General features: G+C 39.0%; 1 protein-coding gene and 1 pseudogene across 5 annotated transcripts in view; both read left to right on the forward strand.

The window, feature by feature from the left end:
- Positions 1 to 8,897, forward strand: part of LOC104992402 — a 13,312-nt pseudogene extending 4,415 nt beyond the window's left edge.
- Positions 8,898 to 18,076: 9,179 nt separating this feature from the next.
- Positions 18,077 to 20,274, forward strand: part of LOC104992404 (DLA class II histocompatibility antigen, DR-1 beta chain-like) — a 35,543-nt gene continuing 33,345 nt past the window's right edge. For all 5 annotated transcript variants that reach the window (XM_010845264.1, XM_010845265.1, XM_010845266.1 and 2 more), the window contains exon 1: positions 18,077 to 18,231. In XM_010845264.1, coding sequence (XP_010843566.1) covers positions 18,165 to 18,231 — 67 coding nt within the window. In that variant the 5' untranslated portion in view covers positions 18,077 to 18,164. The remainder of the gene's footprint in view (positions 18,232 to 20,274) is intronic.

Raw genomic sequence — 20,274 nt, forward strand, 5'->3', positions numbered from 1 at the left:
AGTCCATTCTGAAGGAGATCAGCCCTGGGATTTCTTTGGAAGGAATGATGCTAAAGCTGAAACTCCAGTACTTTGGCCACCTGATGCAAAGAGTTGACTCATTGGAAAAGACTCTGATGCTGGGAGGGATTGGGGGCAAGAGGAGAAGGGGACGACAGAGGATGAGATGGCTGGATGGCATCACTGACTCGATGGACATGAGTCTGAATGAACTCCAAGAGTTGGTGATGGACAGGGAGGCCTGGCGTGCTGCAATTCATGGGGTTGCAATGAATTGGACACGACTGAGCGACTGATCTGATGTGATCTGATAGTCAAATACTTAATTTAAACTTTACTTTTTAAAATTTTTAATTAAAATTTTTTTATTTCCAAAATTCTTGAACATTTCTCACATATTTATTGGCTAATTGTTATTACTGCCTTAAGAATTACATATTGTCTCTTATCTCTCTGGTCCTAGTATTTTCCTCTGTGATTTTATGGGTTCTTTATGTGTTAAGATGAACACATTGATGATTTTCTCCAGTTTGGGGTTTATATTTTGATTCAGTTCATTATTTTCCATTTTAGAAATTTAAATATTTTGATTTAATGTAATAGACTGAGAAAATGTTAGTAATGGTTTACCATCCATCTTAAATCTTATTTGGTGAAATTGTAAAAATGTTTCCCCCAGGTTTCTCCTTCTTGTTTTTGTTTGTTTGTTTGTTTGTTTTAACTGTGTTTATTGTGGCTGGTGGAGTTAAGAATGAGGCACTAAGACCATGTATCAGTGAATTCCAAACCCTGTCCCAAACTGAGGTGCTCTAAAGTGTGAGTGCCTGGACACAGCTTTCACAGGATTTCATATTCTATCTCTACACTTACCCTACTACTCTTTCTTAAGTTATCCACACTACTTTGAACCGTATTTTCTCTCTAATGAAACAAAAATAATATGTAGTTAACACATATTGAAGGCTAAATTCCAGTTGTGGCTTAACATACTTTAGGTGCAGTCATCCTCAGATAACCTTCAGAGATCACTTTATATTATTATCCTCCTTGGTAGGTCATAAAGCTGAGGCACAGAGAATGCGAATATTACACTGGGATCCATCAGTAAAAGAGAGAGCTTGGAACTGAACCCAGGCAGCATGGTTACAGAAGTTGTACTATTAATGATACACAATTGCTTTGCAAAAAATTGTAAACACTTCAATTGAATAATGAATAAATGGTTCATTGGATAAAGAAACCCACAAATTTCCTCCACATCTCTCAAATCTAATGTGTTCACGTTACAGATTAAAGACAAGGCTCATGGCACTGCTATTTAGCCACATGGCCAGCTCTAGTGGGGCTTGTCCAAGCCTGCAGTCTGGAACAGCAGACTAAATGAAGAAAGGCAGCCAGTCAGGGAGACTTACTGTCTCCTTCACTTAGTCCCTCTGCTGTTTTCCTCCTAGTGGAGCCTACAGTGACTGTGTATCCTGCAAAGACCCAGCCTCTGCAGCACCACAACCTCCTGGTCTGCTCTGTGAATGGTTTCTATCCAGGACACGTTGAAGTCAGGTGGTTCCAGAACGGCCATGAAGAGGCTGGAGTGATCTCCACAGGCCCGATCCAGAATGGAGACTGGACCTTCCAGACCGTGGTGATGCTTGAAACAGTTCCTCAGAGTGGAGAGGTCTACACCTGCCAAGTGGAGCACCCCAGCCGGACGAGCCCTCTCGCAGTGGAATGGAGTGAGAAGCTTTCTGATCTCGTAAGTTCCTCACCCACCAAGAAGGGGGCTTGCTCACCTCTGAGTGTCAGGTTTCTCCTCTCTCCACACCATATTTTTTATTTGCTTCATGCTCTTTCTTTCTTAGCACAAATTGTTGGGGAGTAGCTCTGTGATAGCCTGTGTTAGAAATCCTCTGATAGTTTACAGATATGCTTTGATAGTTTCTATCAATACCTATACCTGCTGGTGAGACAGTTCTTCCTGGCAGGCAGAGAAGAGGTGTCCCTGCTCTGAGTCTCCGTGATATCACAGTTCATCAGCCCCCTTTGTTGGGCTGGACTTGTACATCTAATGCTGTTGCTCTGGGTTCACTGTTATTTGAGAAGGAGCACATCCTCTACAATGTAGGGACCTTCTTGATATGAGAGGAGTCCAGTCTCAGCGCTGCCTTTTATTAGCTCTGTCATACTAGACAAGCTACTTAACATCTTTGAGTCCCAGGCTCCACAACTATGAGATGGAGAAGTCATGGCTTTATGTCAGGGTTGTGAGGTTTAAATGAGTTCGATGCCTTAACCTCATAGCTACTCTGTGTGATTTTTAATCTCTTTTTTGTAATTACCAAGTATTCTAATTCTTCCAGGCAACCTTCTTCTCCCATCCTCAAAGCTTAGGGAAGTTGGATTGGGATAAAGATCACTGAAACTGACTTCTTTTCTAGGGGCATGATCTGACTCTGCTCAGAGCAGGATGATGAGTGGAGTCAGGGGCTTTGTTCTGGGTCTGCTCTTCCTTGGGATCAGGTTGTTCATCTACTTTAGGAATCAGAAAGGTAAGGATCCTGTTGGCAGCTGATACTCACTTTTGAGTGAAGAAATATGGCTTTGCTCAGTTAGTTCTCTGTATATCAATGAACTCATCTAAAGCCTTTCCTTCCCTTGCGTGCATGCCTGCTAAATCACTGCAGTCATATTTGACCCTGTGATCCCATGAACTGTAGCCTGCCAGGCTCCTCTGTTCATAGGATTCTCCAGGCAAGAATACTGGAGTGGGTTGCCATGCCCTCCTCTAGGGGATTTTCCCCACCTAAGGATCGAACCCACTTCTCCTATGTCTCCTGCATTGACAGGCAGGTTCTTTACCACTAGATCTACCTGGGAAGCCCCTATTGACCTCAATTTCCTGAAAGTCTAGGATTCAATAGGCCTTGGAAACTTAGAAACTTATGTTTGAAACATAAGAGATTATGGCATTTAGAGATAAGAAAAAGCTTAGCATGCATGGTGATTTAGGGTGGAGTCCCTGGGACAGATGGACACTAAGGCTGATGAAATTACATTCCATTTGTGAGAGGAAAGCTTCATGCTCTTGATGTCTGCTCTCCTGTTTGGCCTTGCAGGTTGGCCTCATGTGATGTGGGCTGTGGTATTAGAGAAATCTTAGAAGACTGATCTGGGCCTGGGGACTCTGTGTTTTAGAGACTGACTTTCCTCCATTTATTATAAGTATATTTCTTCCCTTCTCTTTCCCCAAACACTCTGGACTTCAGCCAACAGGTAATGCTCTTTAATTCTCTTTTAAACTAGTATTTACTCTCTCCATAACAGATGGTAGGGGTAACAAGACTGGGAAGAGAAATAATAGAAAAGATTTTGAATCAGACTTTGATCAGGCAGTTGATATTAAAGCTTCTTCTCTCCACTAAACAGGAAGGACTGTGCTCTAAGGTAGCTTTGGCTCAGGAAGACATAAGAATTTGCTTTCCTTCATAATATAATGCTTTAACATGATGCCCTGAAAGAGCACGCGTGCACACACACACACGCAGACAAAGCCTGCTTGCTGAGTTAGATCTGAAAACAACCCTCTCCACTGTCTTTTGCAGGACTCCTAAGCTGAAGTGAAGATGGTAATGTTCAAGCAAAAACCCTCTACCAGCTTCTTTGCATCATGAAAAGGTTTCTTGATTAGCTCTTACTCTTCTTCAGAGAGTGCTTTCTTAGGATCTGGTTTGCTCTTAGTCCAGTGACCTTGCTGAAAATGTTCTCTTTGATGGCTTCTTCAGTCCCCAGTCTTAACCTGGAAGTTCTTAAATTGAAGGCAACACTGTATCTTCATTTTTCCTAGCTGCTTTTTGTTTTCAGCTTTTACTGCCTTCTGTGTATCTGAACTCTTCTTATGCCAACGTTGCTTTATAATGTCTTTATCAAATAAATATGGAGTGAAAATCTTCTGCTTCACATAGTGTCAGAGAGTAAAATGTAAAAGGAAAAATGTAAAGAAAGAGTCCATTGCAATCTAATGATGTTTTTATTTATCTTCCTGTAGTTTGGTCACATTTGAAAGGTTCTTTGCTTTAGATCCCATTTTAACTTGAGTTTTCTACATTTTGTCATTAGGTATGTTTTCCTGAGCTAAGAGAAAGTCCTTAATGAACCCATTTCATTGTGGTCTCCTACATCTTTGGGTTCTCAAAGACAAACACAGACATTCCTTTACACCGTGGAAAACAGAAAGTGTCGTGTCTGACTCTTTGCAATCCCATGGACTGTAGCCTGCCAGGCTTCTCTGTCCATGGAATTCTCCAGGCAAGAATACTGGAGTGGGTTGCCATTTCCTTCTCTAGGGGATCTTCCCGACCTAGGGATAGAACCCACGCCTCCTGTCTTGCAGGCTGATTCTTTACCACATAAATCATTGTGAAAATATAATTGTAAGTCAGTATATAGTTCTAAATTCCATATATTTTAATAATATTAAGGAGTTGGATAGATTTCAGAGAAAGATAACTTAATTGGTTAAAGTGAAAGTGGTAGTCACTCGGTTGTATCCAACTCTTTGTGACCCCATGGTCTGTCCCCGGACATATCCAGGCAAGAATACTGGAGTGGGTTGCCTTTCCCTTTTCCAGTGGATCTTCCTGACCTAGGGATCACACCCGGGTCTCCTGTATTGTAGGCAGATTCTTTATTGTCTGAGCTACCAAGGAATTGTTTGAGAAGATGATTCAGTTCAGTTATGAACTGAATCTTAAGTAGCTCAGTCATGTCTGACACTTTGGGACCCCATGGACTGCAGCATGCCAGGCTTCTCTGTCCATCACCAACTTGCAGAGTTTACTCAAACTCTTGTTCATTGAGTCGGTGATGCCATCCAGCCGTCTCATCCTCTGTTGTCCCCTTCTCCTCTGTCCTTCCATCTTTCCCAGCATCAGGGTCTTTTCCGATGAGTCAGTTCTTCCCATCAGGTGGCCAAAGTATTGGAATTTCAGCTTCAACATCAGTCCTTCCAGTGAATATTCAGGACTGATGTCCATTAGCATAGATTGGTTGGATCTCCTCACAGTCCAAGGAACTCTCAAGAGTCATCTCCAACAACACAGTTCAAAAGCATCAAACTTCAGCGCTCAGCTTTCTTTATAGTCCAACTCTCACATCCATACATGACAACTGGAAAAACCATAGCTTTGACTAGACAGACCTTTGTTGGCAAAGCAATGTCTCTGCTTTTTAATATGCTGTGTAGGTTGGTCATAGCTTTTCTTCCAAGGAGCAAGCATCTTTTAATTTCATGGTTGCAGTCACCATCTGCAGTGATTTTGGAGCCCAAGAAAATAAAGTCTCTCACTGTTTCCCCATCTATATGCCATGAAGTAATGGGACCAGATGCCATGATCTTAGTTTTCTGAATGTTGAGCTTTAAATTAACTTTTATCAAGAGGCTCTTTGGTTCTTCTTTGCTTTCTGCCATAAGGGTGGTGTCATCTGCATATCTGTGGTTATTGATATTTCTCCTGGTAATCTTGATTCCAGTTTGTGCTTCATCCAGCCCAGTGTTTCTCATGATGTACTCTGCATATAAGTTAAATAAGCAGGGTGACAATATACAGCCTTGACATACTCCTTTCCCGATTTGGAACCAGTCTGTTGTTCCATGTCCAGTTCTAATTGTTGCTTCTTGACCTACATACAGATTTCTGAGAAGGCAGTTCAGGTGGTCTGGTATTCCCATTTCTTCAAGAATTTTCCACAGTTTATTGTGATCCACACAGTCAAAGGCTTTGGCATAGTCAATAAAGCAGAAATAGATGTTTTTCTGGAATTCCCTTGTTTTTTCAACGATCCAGTGGATGTTGGTTGAAGTACTGTTGAAGCCTAAAATGGAGAATTTTGAACATTACTTTACAAGTGTGTGAGATGAGTGCAATTGTGCAGTAGTTTGAACATTTTTGGCATTGCCTTTCTTTGGGATTGGAATGAAAACTGACCTTTTTCCAGTCCTATGGCCACTGCTGAGTTTTCCATATTTGCTGGCATATTGAATGCAACACTTTCACAGCATCATCTTTTAGGATTTGAAATGGCTCAACTGGAATTCCATCACCTCCACTGGCTTTGTCCTTAGTGATGCTTCCTAAAGCCTACTTGAATTCGCATTCAAGAATGTGTGGCTCTAGCTGAGTGATTACACCATCGTGATTATCTGGGTTATAAAAATCTTTTTTGTATAGTTCATCTGTGTATTCCTGCCACCTCTTCTTAATATCTTCTGCTTCTGTTAGGTCCATACCATTTCTGTCCTTTTTTGAGCCCATCTTTGCATGAAATGTTCCCTTTGTATCTCTAATTTTCTCGAAGAGATCTCTAGTCTTTCCCAGTCTATTGTTTTCCCCTATTTCTTTGCACTGACTGCTGAAGGCTTTCTTATCTCTCCTTGCTATTCTTTGGAACTCTGCATTCAAATGGGTATATCTTTCCTTTTCTCCTTTGCCTTTCACTTCTCTCCTATTCACAGCTATTTGTAAGGCCTCCTCAGACAACCATTTTGCCTTTCTGCATTTCTTTTTCTTGGGGATGGTCTTGATCACTGCCTCTTGTACAATGTCATGAACTTCTGTCCATAGTTCTTCAGGCATTCTATCAGATCTAGTCCCTTGAATCTATTTCTCACTTCCACTGTATAATCATATGGGGTTTGATTTAAGTCATACCTGAATAGTCTAGTGGTTTTCCCTACCGTCTTCAATTTAAGTCTGAATTTGTCAATAAGGAGTTCATGGTCTGAGCCATAGTCAGCTCCCAATCTTGTTTTTGCTGACTGTATGGAACTTCTCCATCTTTGGCTGCAAAGAATATAATCAATCTGATTTTGGCATTGACTATCTAGTGATGTCCATATGTAGAGTCTTCTTTTTTGTTGTTGGAAAAGAGTGTTTGCTATGACCAGTGTGTTCTCTCGGCAAAACCCTATTACCCTTTGCTCTGCTTCATTCTGTACTCAAAGGTCAAATTTGCCTATTACTCCAGATATTTCTTGACTTCTTACTTTTGCATTCCAGTCCCCTATAATGAAAAGGACATCTTTTTAGGGTGTTAATTCTAGAAGGTCTTGTACGTCTTCATAGGATCATTCAGCTTCAGCTTCTTCAGCATTACTGGTCGAGGCATAAACTTGGATTACTGTGATGTTGAATGGTTTGCCTTGGAAATGAACAGAGAAGATGGATAAATTCTGCTATTGTATTCCATCTAAGGAGTCATTTCCAAATGTAAATGAAATCTATATACTAGATAATAGATTGAGTAGTTCATTACAAAGTTGTAGACATTTAAAGCAATTTCTCCACAGTCAGGGATAACTATTATTCTATTTTCAATAAAATTCAAAGGTTATTTTATGCACGTATTAATTATACAGTTTTTACAGGAAACTATATCATTCTGTAGGAGTTTGATAAGCTGATAATAACATCTCCAATATACATTCAGTTAAAATCACTGCAGATGGTGACTGCAGCCATGAAATTAAAAGATGCTTACTCCTTGGAAGGAAAGTTATGACCAACCTAGACAGCATATTCAAAAGCAGAGACATTACTTTGCCAACAAAAGTCCGTCTAGTCAAAGCTATGGTTTTTCCAGTGGTCATGTATGGATGTGAGAGTTGGACTGTGAAGAAAGCTGAACACCAAAGAGTTGATGCTTTTGAACTGTGGTGTTGGAGAAGACTCTTGAGAGTCCCTTGGACTGCAAGGAGATCCAACCAGTCCATTCTGAAGGAGATCAGCCCTGGGATTTCTTTGGAAGGAATGATGCTAAAGCTGAAACTCCAGTACTTTGGCCACCTCATGTGAAGAGTTGACTCATTGGAAAAGACTCTGATGCTGGGAGGGATTGGGGGCAGGAGGAGAAGGGGATGACAGAGGATGAGATGGCTGGATGGCATCACTGACTCGATGTGAGTCTGAGTGAACTCCGGGAGATGGTGATGGACAGGGAGGCCTGGCGTGCTGCGATTCATGGGGTTGCAAAGAGTCGGACACGACTGAGCAACTGAACTGAACTGAAGATAAACTCTATTCAACCCTGAGGTTACAACTTTATTTTCACATTGTTCTCTGAGAAGAAATGAGGTGTTATTTTATTTAATACCTTTGCTATGAAATTATAAGGTAGAATTAAAGTATATGGCATGAACATATCACTGAAGATGATTTTTGCCACTAGTAAAAGAAAATCCAATCTACTTTACTTTTCTTTATTGTCTCACATAACAGATTTGAGGTAAGGAATCTCCAGAGATGGTTATCACCAACAATGTTAAATAAAGCTGGGAAAGAGAATTGCATCTTCTCCTGTGCTTTTAAAGGGAGCAACTGGGCTTTTACTAGAGTGTTCCCAGTAGACCCACTTCCCCATATACTGGAAGGACCCTGGATCACAATGGCAGCTCAGACAAGCTGTGATTTACCATTTGTCATGTGACCCTGTCTCCCCTGATACACATGGGAAGAGCAGGAGCAAAGCCATTTGTGTTAGAAAGAAAAGAATGGTAGATGGGGTAGGGAAAAATGATTTTAGGGTAAGAAAACTATAGTATCTGGTCCTTTTAGAGTGTATTTTTAATTATTTCCTCATGAAAGATGATAGATTCTTTTTTCTAATTTTCATTTTAATTTATTTAAGATGATAGATTCTTGATAGACCACATCAATTCAAAGTTTTTTTTTTTAAACACTCAGTATTAAATTCCAGCCATACTCAAACCCCCAACTCCAAAAGCAAAAGGGTTATTATTTGTTTGTTTTAGAACTTAATATACTGACCATAACCCTAACCCTAACCCTGCTTATTTAACTCATATGCAGAGTACATCATGAGAAATACTGAGCTGGATGAAGCACAAGCTGGAATCAAGATTGCCGGGAGAAACATCAATTACCTCAAATATGCAGATGACACCACCCTTATGGCAGAAAATGAAGAAGAACTAAAGAGCCTCTTGATGAAAGTGAGAGGAGAGTGAAAAAGTTGGCTTAAAGCTCAACATTCAGAAAATAAAGATCATGACATCCAGTCCCATCACTTCATGGGAAATAGATGGCGAAACAGTGGAAACAGTGGCTGACTTTATTTTTTGGGGCTCCAAAATCAGTGCAGATGGTGATTGCAGCCATGAAATTAAACGACGCTTAAGCTGTGGTGCTTTTGAGCTTTTGAGCTTAAGCTGTGTGTGCTTTTGAGCTGTGGTGTTGGAGAAGACTCTTGAGAGTCCCTTGGACTGCAAGGAGATCCAACCAGTCCATTCTAAAGAAGATCGGTCCTGGGTGTTCTTTGAAGGAATGATGCTAAAGCTGAAACTCCAGTAGGCCACCTCATGCGAAGAGTTGACTCATTGGAATGCTGGGAGGGATTGGGGGCAGGAGGAGAAGGGGACGACAGAGGATGAGATGGCTTGATGGCATCACTGACCCGATGGACGTGAGTCTGAGTGAACTCCAGGAGTTGGTGATGGACAGGGAGGCCTGGCGTGCTGCGGATTCATGGGGTCGCAAAGAGTCGGACACGACTGAGCGACTGAACTGAACTGAACTGAAAATCACTGCAGCCATGAAATTAAAAGACCCTTGCTCCTTGGAAGGAAAGTTATGACCAACCTAGACAGCATATTAAAAAGCAGAGACAGTACTTTGCCAACAAAGATCCGTCTAGTCCAGGCTATGGTTTTTCCAGTTGTCATGTATGGATGTGAGAGTGGGACTGTAAAGAAAGCTGAGCGCCGAAGAATTGATGCTTTTGAACTGTGTTGTTGGAGAAGACTCTTGAGAGTCCCCTGGACTGTGAGGAGATCCAACCAGTCCATCCTAAAGGAGATCAGTCCTGAGTGTTCATTGGAAGGACTGATGCTGAAGCTGAAACTCCAATACTCTGGCTACCTGATGCGAAGAACTGACTCATTTAAAAAGGTGCTGATGCTGAGAAAGATTGAAGGCAGGAGGAGAAGGGGACAACAGAGGATGAGATGGTTGGATATTATCACTGATTTAATGGACATGAGTTTGGGTAAATTCTGCGAGTTGGTGATGGACAGGGAGGCCTGGCATGCTGCAGTCCATGGGATCACAAAGTGTCAGACACGACGGAGCGACTTAACTGAACTGAACTGAATCTTTATGAGGAAAGATGTATTTCCCAGAGAAATTTTTGAAAAAAGATACATAATGAGAAGTGACTAGCTTTTTTTTTTGTTGTTTAGCTGCTAAGTCGTGTCTGACTCTTCTGTGACCTCATGGATGGTAGCCTGCCAGGCTCCTCTGTCCATGAGATCTCCCAGGTAAGAATACTGGAGTGGGTTGCCATTTCCTCCTCCAGAGTTCTTCCCTACCCAGTGATCAAGTCCATATCTTCTGCATTGGCAGGTGGATTCTTTACCACAGAGCCACCTGGGAAGCATGATTAGCTTTATGAGATGCTAAAACTTACTATATATCTATAGTAAGATGTATTTTCTTTTGCATTGATTCATTATTTCATTATATACACCAGTAATACAGAGTCCAGATTATACTGCTGACCAACTGAGGTTTAGTTTAGTACGGAGAGCTTCAAGTTGTTGGTAATATATATCCCAAGCTCATTCCTTTCAACAAAATTGTTCCCTGATAAATAAAAATTGAGAAAGCAAAGAAAAAAAAGAAAAATGAGAAAGAAAAAATTAATAAAATAATGGTTACTATTATTTCCATTACTTTCATTGTCATAATTCTGTTTGAAGCATCTAAGTCTTTATAATTCCTGATGGGTAGCTGCTGAGAATGTATAATATTGCAACTACTTTGAAAGACACTTTGACAGTTTCTTGAAAAGTTAAAAGTTATATTTACCATATGATTGAGCAGTTCTTCTCCTTGGAATATCCTCAAGAGATATGAAAATATATGTCCTCACAGATAGATGTGTGCAAAAATTCATAGCCATATTACTCATAATCATCAAAACTGGAAACAATCCAAATATCCATCAGTTAGTGAGTGGATAAACAAAATGTGCCACATTCATTCGATGGAATAATTCAGCCATGAAGGAGAATAAATTATGTGAAATGACAATATTTAGAAGAAATGATGATACATGTTACAAAATGAATGAGCTTAGAGAATACTGTACTAAGTGAAATAAGCCAGGCACAAAAATCTATATGTCACATAATTCCATTTACATGAAGCATCTAGAAAAAGTTAAATTTATAGGCAGAGAAGTCAGATGAGGGAGGTTTTAAATAAGGCTTTAAATATTTACTCTTACAATCTCCAAATGTGTAGTCTCATCATTTATATAAGACCCTTGATTTTTCCCAATAATGTGTTCCACTTTTCAGTATAGAAGCCTTATTTATCTTTTTGGTGTATTCATTACTAGATACCCGTTATTCTTGGTTATTATTGTGAATGGTACCATTATCTTGACTTTGATTTTGATTTATTTCTGGTAAAGCAGAATATAATTGGTTTTATGTATCCAGATATATTGGTAGTTATTAATCTATAAAATTACCTATTATTTTTATAATCAAGATAATGGTAACTTTAATTCCTTTGCCACATGCTTGTATCTTTTTTTTTTTTTTTTTGACATTTTTTATTGTCAAATGATTCCCTGGTGGCTCACACGGTAAAGCATCTACCTGCAATGCAGGATACCTGGATTCGATCCCTGGGTAGGGAAGATCCCCTGGAGAAGGAAATGGCAACCCACTCCAGTACTCTTGCCTAGAAAATTCCGTGGATGGAGGAGCTTAGTGGGCTACAGTCCATGGGGTAACAAAGAGTTGGACACGACTGAACGACTTCACTTTCTAACGTCTCAAGTACTCTGGATATCATGGGGAAATTTTAAAATATTTCCCCATTGAGTCTGATATGTGCAATGGGGTAGCTATCCTTTCTTAGACTGAAAAAAATCACTCTTTGTTCTAGTTTTTAATGGAGTAAAAAATTAAATGCAAGTGTTGAATTCTGCCAATTGATATTTTATAATTTAATCAAAATGGTCATATGTCTTTTCTCCTTTCAGTTAATATAGTGAATTACATTAATTTTCAATTGTTAAAGGAAACTTCATTCCTGGAATAGGCTCCATATGACATTGATGCATTTTGCTTTTAATAAAGCACCTGATTTAATTTGCTAATATCCTCTTAAAGTTTGACATCTATGGTTATAAGAATGATGAATCTGTAAATTTCTTTTTGTTTAGGTCCTTGCCAGTTTTTGACATAAAGACTATACAGGTTTCATAAAAGTATTTGAAGTGTCTTTTCTTTAGACGTTTGCATTAAATTAGCATGGTTTCTTTCTTAAATATTTAAAAAAATTTACTGAAGAACAGGCCATTTAAAAAATTATACAAAGAGAGACACCCAAGAGCACTATAAATAAATCAATGTATTCTAAAAAACATTCTAGTAACTCATAGGAGGCAGAGAAAAGAAAAAATACATATAAAATATAGAAGGAACAAATAGAAAACAATGATAAAATGGCAGATTTCAACCTCAACTAACAACTACAATAAATGTAAATGTTTACCACAGTAGAGATAGTTCCCTACCACTTAATGATGGTTCAGCTTATGATTTTCTGACTTTTACAATGGTGCAAAAGTGATATACATTCATAGAAATTGTGGATTGAATTTTGATCTTTTTCTGGGTTATCAATATGCAGTATGATACTCTCTCAAAATGCTGGGCAGTGGCAGTGAGCTCCAGCTCCCAGTCAGCCACACTATCTTGAGGATAAACAATCAACACATTTACAACCATTCTACACCCATAAAACCATTCGGTTTCCACATTCAGTACAGGGCTCAATATATTACAAGAGGTATTAAACAACTGTTATAAAACAGGTTGTATGTTAGATGATTATACACAACTGGGGGCCAATATAACTGTCACATTTAAGTTCAGTTCAGTTGTTCGGTCGTGTCCAACTCTTTGCTACCCCATGGACTGTAGCACGCCAGGCCTCCCTGTCCATCACCAACTCCCAGAGCTTCCTCAAACTCATGTCCATTGAGCTGGTGATGCCATCCAACCATATCATCTGTCGTCCCCTTCTCCTGCCTTCAATCTTTCCCAGCATCAGGGTCTTTTCCAATGAGTCAGTTCTTCTCATCAGGTGGCCAAAGTATTAGAGTTTCAGCTTCAGCTTAACATTTAACATTTAAGTTAGTTTAGGGTAAGCTATGATGTTTAGTCGGTTAGGTGTATTAAACACATTTTTGACATTTTCAACTTTTTTAAAATTGTTTTTGTTTTTGGTGTTTTGATATTTTCAACTAATCAGTAAATAACACTATCATAAATAGAGGAAAATCTGTAATCAAACTGCTAGGTGGATAAGATAATGACCCACTAATTAATGTCTATGAGAAGTTCACTTCAATTACAGCAATACAAGTATGTTGAATGAGAGGGCAATGGCACCCCGCTCCAGTGTTCTTGCCTGGAAAATCCCATGGATGGAGGAGCCTGGTGGGCTGCAGTCCATGGGGTTGCTAAGGGTCGGACATGACTGAGCAACTTCACTTTCACTTTTCACTTTCATGCATTGGAGATGGAAATGGCAACCCACTCCAGTTTCTTGGCTTGGAGAATCCCAGGGACCGGGGAGCCTGGTAGGCTGCCGTCTATGGGGTCACACAGAGTCGGACACGACTGAAGTGACTTAGCAGTAGCAATGCAAAAAAAGAAAAAAAAGACAAGGGTACAATGTGCAAATATTATCAAAACGGAGCAAAAGAGCCTGTATTAATATAAGATAAAGTAGATTTTAGAACAAATAAAATTACCAGGAACAGAGGAGGAACATTACATAAAGATAAAAATATTCTCCACCACATAAACAATGCAATCCTGAATGTGTTGCACCCAAAAACGGAGCTGAAAAATAGCTGAAGAAAAAACTGATCAAACTAAAATGAGAAAAAAACATATTCACAATTATAGCTGGAGATTTCACTATTCCTCTCAAAACAACTAAACAGAAACTCAAGAAGGATGGAAAAGAACTGAACACTATAAACAAATAGGATCTAATCAGTATTTAGAGAACAATATTTACAGACCGATGTTTATATTTAATCCAAAGATCTAAGTGGAGGTTTTATATTTCCAATAAAAATGTAAAAACAACATACCAAAATTTGTGAGATACAGCTAAAACAGTGCTTAGCAAGAAATTTACAGCACTAAATGTTGACTGTAGAGAAGCTGAGAAATCTCGTATTAATAAAGTAAGTTCCCACCTAAAGGAACTAAAATAAGAAAAGCAAAAAATTCAAGGCAGGCAGAAGGAAGGATTGAGATTCAGACATGTGCAGAAATTAGTGATATTGAAACAGAACAATATAAAATATCAATAAAATGAAAATTGACCTTTTAAAAAGATCAGTAAAAATGACAAGCTTTTAGCAAGACTGATAAAGAAAATAGTATTTGCAAGTATCAGGAAGAAAACAAGAGATACCCACAGACCCTACAGATACCAAAAAATAATAAAGTGATACTATAAACAACTTTATACACACAAATTTGATAACTTCTGCAAAATGAGCCAACTCCTCAAGAAGTATAAATATAAAAATTCTCACAAGATGGACTGGATAATCTGAACACCTCTACAACTATTTTAAAATTTTAATTCTTTATATTTAAACTCAAGAAAAAGAAATCTCCAGAGCCAGGTGGTTTCATAAAATGGATAGTTCTATAAAATGTTTAAAGACTTAAAAATATTTCTAAAATAACAACTGAGTTTAGCAGGGTCTTGGGATGCAAAATAAACCTACACACATCAATTCTATTTCTATATACTTGCAGTGAATACATGGAGTCAAATTTAACAGTAAAATATTATGACCAATCATTCAAAAATGGGATAAATACATAAAAACCTAACAAACATGTATAGAACTTGTATGCTTAAAGTGTTTTAAACACTTGCTTAAATAATCAAAAGTTGTAAGTATTTGGAGAGACATACTATGTTCTTGTATTGGTAGATTCAACATAGTAAACACACTAATTCTCCCCCTTCCCCAATGATCTTTAGGTTTAATGCAATTCCTATAGGTTTGTTTGACAACATTAGAAAGATGTCAAGACAAGGGGAGTAGCTCCTTTTCCTACCTGGTGAGAATGACTAGTAAATTTGTGATTTGAAGGTATAAACTTGTTTGTCTATGGTAACGAACTAATGGCAAAAGAACTGCTAAAATAATTCATTATTTATTTTGAAATAGACAACATTTCAGATGTACACCTGGGATCACTGGGCAGTTGCTAGTGGAAAACCAAGGTGGAGTTTTGAAAAATTATGTGGCCAGTAATTATAATGGATAAAGAGGTGTATATTTTGCTCTAGCACAATGAACACAAGATCTAGACCAAAGAGAGAAAAAAAAAAAAAAAACCGTCTTTCTACATATGACATTAATGGACAAGTCTATGAGAATTCTAGCTGATCTCTCTGTGACTACTTAATAGAAAATGTTTTGGTTCTACAGCTTCCCTGGTGGCTCAGACAGTAAAGAATCCACTTGCAATGTGGGAGACCAGGGTTCGATCCCTGGGTTGGGAAGATCCCTTGGAGAAGGGAATGGTTACCCACTCCAGCATTCTGGCCTGGAGAATTCTGTGGACAGAGGAGCCTAGCAGGTTATAGTCCATGAGGTCACAAAGAGTCAGACACAACTGAGCGACTTTCACTTCACTTCACTCACGATCCAATATTTGAGCTTGTGTTATTTGGAGTCACATATATCTTGGTTCAGTCTGAAATGTGCCATTTTCTACTCCTGTATCCTTGCAAAGGTTATTTAACCCCCAACCATAATTTTACTCTTTTGTAGGATTAGAAAGAGTACTAAAATAACTGAAATGATGTGAGAATTATATTTCAGAAAGATGTATAAAAAGGTCCTTGTATAATTCTGGGTACAAGGTAAAGAGAGCAAAAATTGCTCAATTAATTATAGTCATTTTTATTGCCAAATGGTGAGTACTATCACTAGAACTATTAATGCACATAAAGGATAAATGCTTATCAGAACTGGGTTGGAGTGTAAATTAATGCTGAACTTTAGTCAGATAGTTGGCCTCTAAAGTCCATTCTAAATCTGAGATATTACATTTATTCTAAAATAATGTGCAAGAATTATCTAATATAGATTTATTATTTTTTTAATTTAATTTTATTTTTAAACTTTACATAATTGTATTAGTTTTGCCAAATATCAAAATGAATCCATCACAGGTATACATGTGCTCCCCTTCCTGAACCCTCCTCCCTCCTCCCTCCCCATACCATCCCTCTGGGTCATTCCAGTGCACTAGCCCCAAGCATCCAGTATCATGCATTGAACCTGGACTGGCATCTCGTTTCATACATGATATTTTACATGTTTCAATGCCATTCTCCCAAATCTTCCCACCCTCTCCCTCTCCCACAGAGTCCATAAGACTGTTCCATACATCAGTGTCTCTTTTGCTGTCTTGTACACAGGGTTATTGTTATTATCTTTCTAAATTCCATATATATGCGTTAGTATACTGTATTGGTGTTTTTCCTTCTGGCTTACTTCACTCTGTATAATAGGCTCCAGTTTTATCCACCTCATTAGAACTCATTCAAATGAATTCTTTTTAATGGCTGAGTAATACTCCATTGTGTATATGTACCACCGCTTTCTTATCCATTCATCTGCTGATGGACATCTAGGTTGCTTCCATGTCCTGGCTATTATAAACAGTGCTGCGATGAACATTGGGGTACACGTGTCTCTTTCCCTTCTGGTTTCCTCAGTGTGTATGCCCAGCAGTGGGATTGCTGGATCATAAGGCAGTTCTATTTCCAGTTTTTTAAGGAATCTCCACACTGTTCTCCATAGTGGCTGTACTAGATTTATATGTTTAAAATTATGTGATTATATCCGAAGATATAATTCATAGTTTTCCCATAGTGTTCTCTTTCCTAAACACTCTGTAATGTTTTCATTAGCAAAGTCTTCTTTTCTTAGGATAAAGCAAGGGAAGTTGATAAATAAGGGACATATCCCCAGTAAAATGAGCAAATCCTAATGGGAAACAGGAATAAGGAACTCAACACTTTTTAAGGTAAGATATTACATTTTAAAGCTGAGTTATTGTGCCAATGGCTGACTTGAAGTCCTTTATCCATCTCTCAGTCTCTTGCATACTATGATGTGGGCAGTTGGTTTTATTACCTTGTTAGATAACATGCTATAAAAAATACCTTTAAGACCCTCCATTCCACATAGGTCACATCATATAAGTCCCCCTTTCTCTCTGTGTTTTCTGGAGGTGCCACTAAAGTCAATCATATTATCAGGGACAAACCTGAAGACATTTTCATTTACATTAAATTATTGACTAATATTTAATTTCCTGTAGTTTATCGGAGACAATCTTATCTGTAAGGAGGTACAGTCTATACTCTCCATACAACAGTTATAATTCTGTTACTAGGGACACTGTTCTTTCAGTTGTCCACAGAATTACAGCATTTTTCAGAATTGAAATACTTGAAAAATCAAAGTGCTTTGTTTTCAACAAGTTCAGTAATTTCCCCAAATCTACAACACTAAGTTATGATGCACAAAGGATGAGATCATAGGACTCTTAAAATGCAACAATTTTCTCTCCACTTCCTCAATTCCTCATACACTCACACCTACATTTGTGAAAGTATCTCAAGTAAGAGGAAAGATTTCCTAAAAGGCTCAAACGAGTGACACATCAGTGACCAGCACAGACTGGTGCCCAAGAGGGGCCCAATTAAAATATCTCAGATACAACTGGACCAAACCTTTAAAGTACTAAGTTAAAATAATCTTTTTAATGGAGAGAATTCTAAGTTTCAGAAGAGGACCTTCCTACTGAATCTCTGACCAGCAAATGATGATGCTATCCATCTCTGATGCTGATTGGTTTTTCTAACACTGAGATCACCCAATCCAGGAAGAAAGAGTTCATTGGTTAGTATTGTTTGGCCACGTGGGTTGAAGAGGGTCCTAGTCCTCACTGAGTAACTCTCAGCTGCTCCCTCACGCTCTGTGTTCTCCTGTATGATGTGTCTGTGGTTCACTGGATGGCAGCTTTGGCAGTGCTACTGATGGTGCTCAGCCTTCCCTTCTCTTGGGCCAGGGAAACCCAACGTAAGTGCACACCTTTGAGGGGAGGGTGAGCTATTATGGGTGGGAGAAGAAAGGGAGTTACCATTGTCTCTATGTCCAGACTACATCTCTTAAAAAACTGTGACATTCTCTTCAGTCATCACCAGTCCTTATCACATGGAGCCTTCGTTCCTTCCACAAGAAAAGGGCCTTGGATGCCTGCCTTCTGAATGCTGCTTAAGGTAACTCCATATACATGGGATAAGTCTTCTCAATTCTCCTCCAATAAAACCTCTCTAGTCTTACAACCCATTCCTCTAAGGATCTTAAGAGGATTGAGTCGCAAAGATACCCTGGAGGAGGAAATGGCAATCCACTCCAGTATTCTTGCCTGGAGAATTCCAGGGACAGAGGACCCTGGTGAGCTACAGTCCATGGTATCACAAAGAGTTGGACACGAAAGAGCACACACTCAACACACATATCAGAAAAAAGAAAACTTTCTCTGAAAATTTACAGGGACTCTCGTGGAATTAGAACAGTCTCTCCTAGGAAGATGCTATGTTTGTCCTTAACAGAGTCTATGATGTTGCTGTCTCTCCCCAATGTGTGAGAATGTATCAAAGGACACCCCTCACTATATCTTTTCCTATCTCCCTGAACCACAATGTTTAAAATGCCTATATCCCTGCCCTGGAGCTTCTCTGACAGAAGTTGGCGTTAATTTTCTCTCTTTCTCCTGGGTAAAGCATCCTGGAGCTAAACCAGGGATCTTTAACTACTTGGAATGACTCTGTAGATAAGGAGCATCCATAGGGTGTTCTTTAGTGCCTTAAAGAATTTATGGCATCTTCTGAAAACCTGATACAGGTTAGTGTTCTTTATAAATCTATTTTGAATCTTTCTACATGATTAGTTTCTCCTCTATCTCCCCATTCTCTGGTCTGAGCACATGCAAAGGGATTCAGCTAGTAAAGGATAAATTACATGAAATTCTGTTTTTGTAAGTTACAAGTAGTCAAATATCAGCATTTTCATATGGCAAACCATAAACTCTGAGAAGAGTCCTGAGAATGTGAGGTTGTTTCCATCCTACTGTGTTGAAAGTCAAGAAGTAAGTCAAGGGAACTCATTGGCCTATCAGATATTGGCCCCAAACTTCGTAGGTTCACTAATAATGCCATTTAATTTCCTTAATTAGTCATGTTTGGTGTCCTCTCCTTTCTGGTTCTTCCCTATTCTTTCCTCAAGCTATGCCATGACCATTAGAAAAAATCCCCATTAGAGAAAAAAGTTTGCACAAACCCTCAGCACTATAACAGATCAATTGGATAAGATGAAACTTAATGAAAGTTTCCCTGAATCTTAAAATCACCTTTTCCTCTCTTGTGAATGTTTCTTCCAACTAGTAGGAGGAGCAAAAGGAAGTTTGCCTGAATTCCTCACAGGAAATGGAAAGGATATCATATGCCTACAGAATAAAAGAGTTTTAGAGCTGAGCTCTTTCTTGCCTTCCAGGAGTCACACAAAGACCCATTTCCAGAACACTGGATGTATTCATTTTGAACTCAAATGTCTTTTTCTGAGCAACTATTATATACTGGGTTCTGTTCTTGGCTCAGAGAATTCTATTTCAGTAACTCAGGAAAGTCCCTTGCAGTCATCAGCTTACCTAATGGCGGGAGAGGAAGACAACTCAGTAAACACTTAACAGGGAAAATCATTTCAGAGAGCAATAAATGTGCTGAAAGAACACTTCAGGGTTGTAGAACAGAGAGAACTGTATTCACCTGACTTCAGTTCAAGTGTCTAGGAAGCTCTCCCTGAGAAGGTGACAGTCAACTGAGACATAAACAATGAGAAGAAGCCAGACACGTGAGGGATCTTAAGGGACAAGTGCCCCAGGGAGACAGAGCAGAGGAGAGGCTGAAATGTGAGAAGGTGTTTGCTGTGTTTAAGGGACAGAATGAAGATTAGAGCGGCTGAAGCAAAGCAAGCTGGTTGGACAGTGAAATAAGATGAGATTGGAGAGGAAACTAGGAGCCAAATCGTATTAGGCTGTGGTGGTTGTGATGAGAACTTTAA

This window comes from Bison bison, unplaced genomic scaffold, assembly GCF_000754665.1.
Source record: "Bison bison bison isolate TAMUID 2011002044 unplaced genomic scaffold, Bison_UMD1.0 scf7180017864214, whole genome shotgun sequence".
Classification (NCBI taxonomy): Eukaryota; Metazoa; Chordata; class Mammalia; order Artiodactyla; family Bovidae; genus Bison; species Bison bison.